Below are 8,913 nucleotides of genomic sequence, written 5' to 3'. Positions count from 1 at the left end.
AAAGGAATTGGGTCTTGGTGGACAGAGTATTCTGTGCCACACTTTCCTTTTTTGAATTGGTTTCACTCAACCTTCCAGGTTTCCCAGTGTGAGGAGGTGTAACGATGCTTATTGAAGCTCAGGTGTGTTACAAACAGCATCTCAGTCAGGCCTTGCATTGGCCCTGCCAAGTAGCAATTATTTGTACTGTATCGGTTTTACAGATGAGAAAATGGAAACAAACAAACAAAAAAGGGTCTCAGGTAACTAAAGTCACACGATGTGTGTGTGTGCTTGTATTTAGTTGAGCTAGTAGTCGAACCCAACCAGTATGATTCTAGGGTACTGATGCTTATGTTACATCGGCAAAGAAAGATGACCATAAGAGTTAGACAGAACTGGATAGAAATGACTGGCCTATAACTTACTAGTTGTGTAAGCTCAGATATGTTTTTCAACATCTGTATGTCTCAGCTTCTTCGTTTGTAAACTGAAATATTTATATGAGCAACCTAATATAGAATGTCTATGGGATTAAATGAGGTCATCCATTTACGGTGTGCACTGTTCATGCTATTGTGTAATTGCCATGTTTAGTGCTTTGCTTGGCACAACATTGGATGTGCCAAGCATATCGTTGTCGTCCCTCAACATGACTTAATCCTAGAGGAAGTATTTGGTCTACAGGCAAGGATAGGTGTATGCTAGTAGACTTTCTCTTTCTTGTGATTTATCTCTAAATTTATTTCCATTCCCTCTATTTTTTTTCCAGGAAAAAGTTTGTTCATGTTCAAAATCCTTACCTGGATTTGATGGATGAAGATATACTCTATCACTTCGCTTTAGGAACAAAAACACACAACCTTCCAGTAATGTTTGGGGATGTAAAGGTAAAACTATTTCAAACTTTAGGAAAAATAATTGAGTTTCGTCTGCTCCCCTGGCTCGCCTTCTCACTTGTCCAACATCAACTTTCTATTATTGGCTAGAGAAATGTTCAAGCTCCCAATTGGAAAGAAAGCCACACCTACACCCTGGAATGGTCCCAGATGTGTACATCACACCCTGAGCAATAATTTTCACCCCGACAAGACGGAAAGGCCCTCAAACCAAATCTAATACATACGCTATGATTTAGCGACTCTGGTCCCTCAAAATAAATGCATTAATTTATTTATTTCATTGACAATTTACTCATTTAATTGTTTCATTGACAATTCTCGTTGGTGTTCGGAGACAGGGAAAAATTTTACAGATTCAGTTCATTATTTAACTTGTAGATTTATAGCAGAAACTCACTAATTCTCATTTGGTTAAATAATAAAATAACTCTCAGCAAAACAACTGCCATTGTATTTTTCTTCTTCTTGAAAAAGAAAAAGGGCGATTATCTAGCATTTCATAAGAAAAGTTTTATGTAATATTGATAGGAAAATTGCACTCATATTATTTGTTTTATTTTAAATATATTAAATGATAAACCAGTGCATATTCATAATTTAAAATACAACAGAGAACAAAGTTATTAAACTAATACTCCACTGTTCTACCATCCAAACATAAACACCATCAATAATTTATTCCCTCCACCCCTTTTCAATGGATTTTAAAATAGTTGCACCTATGTAACTTGCCTACTGCATTTCCCACTTAACTTTATGTCATGGACATTTTCCCATATTATTACATTTGCTTTAAAATACATTATTTATGGATGCCAAGTGGCTGCAATATACATACATAGCTTAGAACTGACTTTTATGGTAAAATATTTTCCATTATAAGGAGGATTAAAATATTTTATACACTATGAGTAATGATTCATATTTAGGTCTGTTTGCTTAGGATGATTAATAGAAATAGTCAAAGTCAAATAAGCATTCTAAAGTCCCCCCCCCCACCCAAAAGGGCCTGTACCTACTTATCATTCTACCAGTGGAGAACTGCAGTTTCATGAGACAGACCTACTCACTTTAGCAATTGCATAAACCAAAAAAGGAATAAAAGGTTTTCATATCTTTCATCTCCCCAAATCTTCACTTTGGCTTTTTAAAATGGATTAGGCAGATAATAATTTTCTGTGTAATAAACAAGATCAAATTTGGAGAGATTAAAGGGGCTGTAGTTACTTGTACAGAATTGGGCCAAGTTCTTCCAACTCTAGTTTCCCATAGTCTTGTCTGCAGTAACTCAGAATGATTGTGAAGGAAGAGTTGAAGAAGAGGAGGAGGAAGAGGTTAGCTAGAAAAAGAGGGAAAGAGGAGGCAAGAAAAGATGAGAGAAAGGAGGGAGGAGTGATAGAAAGAGAAGACATTTATTTAAAAAGTTAATTAGGTACAGGGACAACATCATCTATGCCCCAGCTCCTCCCTAGGGAGTAAAACTTGAGGTTACGGGCTGACTTCTTGCTAACACCCTGATCCGTGCCTTTCCCCAGTCGTCTGCAAGACTGTTTGCTGCTTCTTGCTTTTCTGTGGCCTCTTTGCCTTCATCTTCTCATTCTGCTGCCATTTCCGAAGTGTCTGCTCATAAACTTCATGCATCATATTTGTCTGTCATATATGTATATGGCTGTCTTTAATATTCAGCAACCTGATTTCACCTGAATCCAAATGGTAGGGCTGAGCTTCAAGCAGCACAATGCCTTCTCCTGGACCTCTCTCTAGGATGACCCCAGTTCATCGAATGACACATAATAATTAATAAAGAATGCCAAACATCAGATCAATGAATTAAAGTCTTGGAATATGTTTTTGAGGGAAAACATATAATCTAAGCATCGATCTTTCCACCTGTCTATCTCTCCTACCATTTATGGAATGCTCTCTGTATATATGTGTGGAATCTAATTCAATATCCATAGTAATTCAAGCAGTTAGCTATAATCTCCAGTTTCTTTAAGGATGAATGACTTGGGGCTCAAACATAGATGTAGTGTTATAATGCATATATAATAGATATTTATTATTATTATCATCATATAATAACCACATACAGCTGGTAAAGGGCTGAGATGAAATGTTAGGTAATTCTTATTTAATTTAGGTAAAACTTTAGGTATAATAAGAATATGTAAATTCTTAAATACATATATATATTTAAGCAAAAACTATAGTTTGCTATCTTTTACAAAATCATTAACTGGCAGCCTCCAATCTTTTCCTAGACCCACCGGGTGGATTCATATTCATTGTGATTCCATAGGACAGACTAGAACTGCTTCACAGGGCTCCCTGTAAAGCTGTATGGGACCAGACAGCACCATCTTTCTCCCACAGACTGGTTGGTGGGTTTGAACTACCAAACTTGCAGCTAGTTAGCAGCACAACTCTTAAACCACAGTCTTACCATGGCTCCTTATTACTAGTATATGATTATATAAAATGTAACATACATTTTTAATGTGTTTCTATTTTTTTGGTCCAAATGCAAAATACAAGGAACTGCAGTGAGAACAGATTAGTACAAAATGGTAGTTAATTTTTAAAAGTTTTTATTGTGACTTGGGTAAAGATTTATAGAGCAGAGCATAATCATTTTACACTCAATTCATAGGCATCTTATTTCATCTTTTCATTACGATCCCTTCATGTAATGTCTTGAAGACCCTAGGATACTTGAGAATTCGTTTGTTCCAGCACTCATGGGCCTCTCTAACATTTCCTATAAGTCACCTTCTGACTCCTTCCCAAGACACTCTGTCTTCTCTGATAACAGTAGGGCAAATGGTAAACTTCTTTGGGACTTTAATCCAAATAAGTGACACGTTAAGACAATGTTAGCTGGTGATCTTCAGCTATGCTTCCCTTTCAATGAAGTGGCCAGACTGAAAAAATCACACCCAGAGCTGATATTGAATAAGCCTGACTTAGTAGAGCCTAGACTTCAAGAACGTAGCTGCTGTCTGTACATATCATCTTTATGACTCCAGAAACCTTCAGAAAGGCCTGCTGATTACCGCAATATCTGCACTTCAAACAAGAATTCAAACCACAAGCTGTTCTTAACATCTGTTTCAGCTTTCTGGTCAATCTGAATAGTTGTAATTTACATTCTCTAGCACCACACAATGAGGCTATTTTCAAACTACTGTACCTTGGGGAAAGAAAACAAAAAGCTTTCTCTTCCTCATGCTCAGATCTTTCACCCAATTTTATCTATACCAAATGTAGGAAACATTTACGTATAGTCAATAATAATTTTTAATCGCCCACCTGACACCAGTCCTCTTTGCTCCACAGCCTTCAAGGCTGACCTCTATTGTAGTTTCTAACCAACCTTAGCTGATGAGAGAGACTTCTAAGTAAGCACAGCAAAGTCAATAATGAGGGTCGACGAGAAGTCGAGGGTCTGTATAAAAGGATAATTACATCTTATAATTGAAAAGGAATGTAGTACAGAAATGGCTGTTAAATGGAAACAGAATGCATCATATAATCAGACCACCCAAGAGTAACATTATTTATTCATTTGTGGATGGGAGCTCCTACTCTACAATCTTATTTAAATATGGTCTTAGATTTGTTTCTGTCCTCCCCAGATGGTGCCAAGCCAGGCTTTCCTTATGATCTTCTGTCCAGTGCTGCCCACATCAATCAGACACTGGCAACCAGCTCTGTCTTACTCAAGGACATGAGCCAATTTCATTTGTACTAAGTTCTGTACCACAGCAACAAGTTCAAACGCAGGGCCAGCACATTGCTATGATATACAGTTACCATTCATTGAATACTTAGAGTGGGCCTGACTGTGTGCTTTGCAATATGCAATCCCATTTCATCATTATAAAACCCTCAGAGAGGTAGTGCATTTTCTCTGTTTTGGAAATGATGGCCTGAAGCACATAGATATTAGATGTGTGATGCTTGTTGAAGACAGATTTTGAAATATGTAAGTTGTTGATCTTGCAAAATTATCCCTGCTTTTTCTATCACCATTGCCATATTTTTCAACTACTGACTCTTTTTCTTTGCTCCCAACTTTTGCATTTCAATCACTAGTAATCATCAATGCTTCTTGATTGCACGTTGAACCAATTTTAGACGGCAGGACTTGATAAAAGCCTTCAATTTCCTCATTTGGCACCAGTGGTTGATGTATGAAATTTAATAATAGTAAGATTAACTGGTCTTCCTTGTAGGTGTATGAATATCATCCTATTACAGACAGAGTTGTACTGCAGGGTAGATTAGATATGTTGTTTTTTAACAATTAATGCAATACCATTTCTCTTTGTCATTCCTGAAATAGTAGACCCTATGACTGTCTGATTCAAAATGGCCAAAACCTGTCCATTTCGGCCCATGATACTCATCTTCATGCATTCCATTTCATTTTGTTGACTTTCAATTTTACGAGACACGGACTGCATACATTCCACATGAATTGCTGTTTGCAGCTGTTTCTCCTCATGTTGAGTGATGCCACCACTCGTCTGTAAGTTTGTTATAGTGTGATGTCTTGCATGCTGTTGAGACGTTGGGAACTATGCCACCATTATTGTAGTCATCAGAAAGGTCACCTATAGTGGGCAGGTTTTATAGGAGTTTCTGGACGAAGACTAGGAAGGAGGACCTAACATTCTACTTCTGAAAACAAATAAAACACCAAAACCCACTGAGCCTTATGAAAAGGAGCAGAAGCGCGTCTGAGAAGAGTGCTGGAAGATGAGCCGCTCAAGGTGGAAGACACTCAAAATATGACTGGAGAAGAGCTGCTTCCTCAAACTGCACTTGGTTTTAATGATGTGGATGAACTCTAAGCTGGACTTAACCTAACCTCCATGGGCAGGCCCTTACCCACGATCTTTCAGTCTTGAAGATTCTTTAGACTTTCTGCACCTCACCACTGCCTGAGAGTCAGAGTGACTTTATCACTGATGCCTCTCTGTGGTCTCTGCTGTCCTCCTGTGTCTGCTGTCCCTCATCTTCTCCCTTGTTGACCTCAGGTGCTCACCAGCTGGCAACGTATTTCACATTGTCACGAGAACACTGTTATTCACCTCTCCTGTCCCCAGGGCTGATGAACTCCCAATAAGCTATTGTGCAAGCAATGACCAAGTGTATTTTCGACCACATTTCATTAGACTTCAGTCACTCTTGGCTATACCACCGCTCCAATTCCCAAGATATTAAAATGAGAAAAACAATAACTTTTACAATTGATGGAGTAGGACAGCAGGATTTCCAATCTATAAGAAGACTTATTCTATGTACCTTTCTCTTGAATGAAAAGTTAGGTCTCGATAGAATTCTGAGCAAGCTTTAAGTTAATACAGCACAAGTTACAGGAAGAACACATGGTTGGGAATGTGGAATTAGACCACATGAAACTGGTACTTCATGCGTTCAATACTGACATGTTAAATAAGCATGGGGGGGTCAAAAAGTTTGTGGACAAATTAAAGGAAAGATAAGGGGAAATGTCTACCAACTTTATAAAGTCTACCAATTGTATGAAGTTCTTTCATACTGTTTTCGGATGCAAACAGTAAGCTGTTTATATCAACCGAGAATGCTAGTTGAGATTAGCTGTCAACAAAAACACCAGGAAACATCTACTTAAATACTGTCCATTTTTAACTTACCTTTTTGTGATGATCTTTTTCTATACTGGTTCAGCATGCCAAACTTTGTACCTGATTGCCTTATTTAGGTTAATGATGACAAGGAGTGAATTCATGAACACAAAGCCTACCATACAGACCTACTGTTATAAAACTCAAATAAAAGTGTTTAGGTTGGAAGGTGACCCTTGGTTCCTGTCCCAGTGATGATGGTAGGCTGCTGTTTGTTTTTATCGACAGTTTGTCTGTGTTGGTGGGAGCTCCAACAGAATGAAAGCATTTGCACTGCGGATGCACAAGGAGCTGGGATGTGAGGGAGATGGAGAAGAAATGAAAGACATTTGTGCTGGGACGGACAGATTCTGTATGTACAAAACCGGGCCTGTGCTTTCCATCAGCGTAAGTACTTCATGGCTGCGTTTCAGTGAATCATTTTCAGGTTGTAATAAAAAGTGCAGACTTTTTTCATGCTCTTTCTCCTCTTTGCATTCTTACACAATGAAACAAAGTGTGCAGGTATGACGCTCATTATTAGGAAAAGTCCTGGAGGCACTTCATTGCATTAGCGTCACTTTAGTTTATTAGTTACCATTTAGCTAATCAAGTAAGAGAAAACCTGCTCAAAATAACCCCCCCTCATCCCCCTACACACACACACACACACACACACACACACACACACCTGCTCTTTTTAGTTTGCAACTGACAATCTCATTGGCAATGTTCTCATTTTTTGCAACCCTTATCCAACTTGGGGAGTATTAGTGTACAGCGGCCAATTATTAGCCTGGCCAGAGCGATACAGTTTAACCTTATAGCCAACTCACTGGGAAATGACTACTGTGTTGGCTTGGAGCGCTTGTGAATGGCTCTCTGGGATTTAGAATATGCTAATAGCTCTGGACACCCCACTTGCCCTAAGCCCAAATGAAAGGGCATCATTTTCATTTCAGGGAGCATGCAGACCATTCCCCAAGTGGACTCAGGCTGGATACACTTAGGAGGATGCATTTAGGGGTGCACCCTGCTTGCTTGTTAAGCTTCTCTCAGTACCCGACTGTATTTCGAAGCAACTACTCTAAGCTTCTCACTTATCTGGACACTGTAGCTCTCAAAACGGGCACGAATTCCTTGGCTTGGAATGTCAGGGGACCAGGGGAGATTCTACCGCAGAGGCATGGTCATTTGGTCCCGCCATTGTGGAGTTCCTGGTGACAGAGGGAGGGAGATTAGGGGAAAGAAGGAAAGCGCATGTCAGGCCAAGGGGGCAGCTAAGCTCATCCTCCCTTTATGTCAAGAAAGCCTGAAGCCTGCTTTGGACACAACAAGGAACATTCTTTCCTTTTCCCTTTATCTAGTCAACAAGCTCTTGGCTGAATACTCCGTAGTCTTGGAAGACCTTGTCTTCCTAACTCTTGTTTGACTTTTATACTCCATCCATTTGTCCTTTTGTGCATAGTCAAAAGAAGGAAAGACAAGAATGGGGTTTGTAACAATGTGAAGCTGTAATAACTCAGCAGTACAACTTCAGAGTGAGATAGAAAAACAGCCGCAGACACATCTTGCTGTCCTGCAGGGTACAGGAGCTGAATTCTCCATCGCAGGCAGAGGCCTGCCAGAAAACACCCCTGGAAAGAATACGAAGTCTCACTTTGATGTTACAATGATCCTTTTCTTTAGGGACTCATTTCATACCTCAAACTTCGCACCTGCATGCTTTATTCCCAGGTTAATGGTAAATAAATTAGCTAATTAGAAAACGGTATTACTTTGTAGACAGAGGATTTCCAATTAGGGCTTCCTCTTTGAAAACTGTTACCTCTAGTAGCTGCTAGTGTGTGTGTGTGTGTGTGTGTGTGTGTGATAGCTAGAGACAGAGATTGTGAGAGAATGAGACAGACAACAGGCAAGGGGGGGTGGAGAAATACACAAGCCCATTTGTCATTTTATCACCATGCTGCACAGTGAGAAATAATCATAAAACTAACAAATGTCTGAATTAGAAGGCACCTGATATATCAAATAATAGTTTGTCTTTTTAATTAACAATTGAGGGAAGAGACACAGGAGAGTGTATTCATTAGTGTCAGAGCCAGTGCCAAAGGCCCAGATATATTAATCTTGGACACCCCAAGATAGGCTCCAGGAGGATGGCAATGTGTTCAGAAGGCAGGCTGTATACAGTGGGAATTGAAATGGGAAACCGGGGATTTTAGGGTTCCGTGGTTTGATGTTTTTGGTGGTGAGTAGAAGTGGCCTCCGTTTTCCAGATTTGTTAATGGGTCAAATTGTGGTAAGCATCACTTAACTGCTAAGAGGCCTCTGGTGCATCTCTGCCTGCCAAGTCTGTTTAACCAAGAGTAGAACAC

At 39.4% G+C, this 8,913-nt stretch overlaps 1 protein-coding gene across 4 annotated transcripts in view; it reads left to right on the top strand.

Annotated features, from left to right (window-relative positions):
- The window catches only part of UPP2 (uridine phosphorylase 2), a 50,738-nt gene that overhangs the window by 3,530 nt on the left and 38,295 nt on the right, over positions 1-8,913 (top strand). For all 4 annotated transcript variants that reach the window (XM_045298550.1, XM_045298553.1, XM_004703926.2 and 1 more), the window contains 2 exons: positions 752-869; positions 6,785-6,943. In XM_045298550.1, the coding sequence (XP_045154485.1) occupies positions 752-869; positions 6,785-6,943 (277 nt within the window). The remainder of the gene's footprint in view (positions 1-751; positions 870-6,784; positions 6,944-8,913) is intronic.

Source organism: Echinops telfairi, unplaced genomic scaffold, assembly GCF_000313985.2.
Source record: "Echinops telfairi isolate 266 unplaced genomic scaffold, ASM31398v2 ScPeMD7_4;HRSCAF=17, whole genome shotgun sequence".
Lineage (NCBI taxonomy): Eukaryota > Metazoa > Chordata > Mammalia > Afrosoricida > Tenrecidae > Echinops > Echinops telfairi.
The sequence above is the reverse complement of the archived record's forward strand: the minus strand, read 5'-3'. Positions and strand labels throughout refer to the sequence as shown.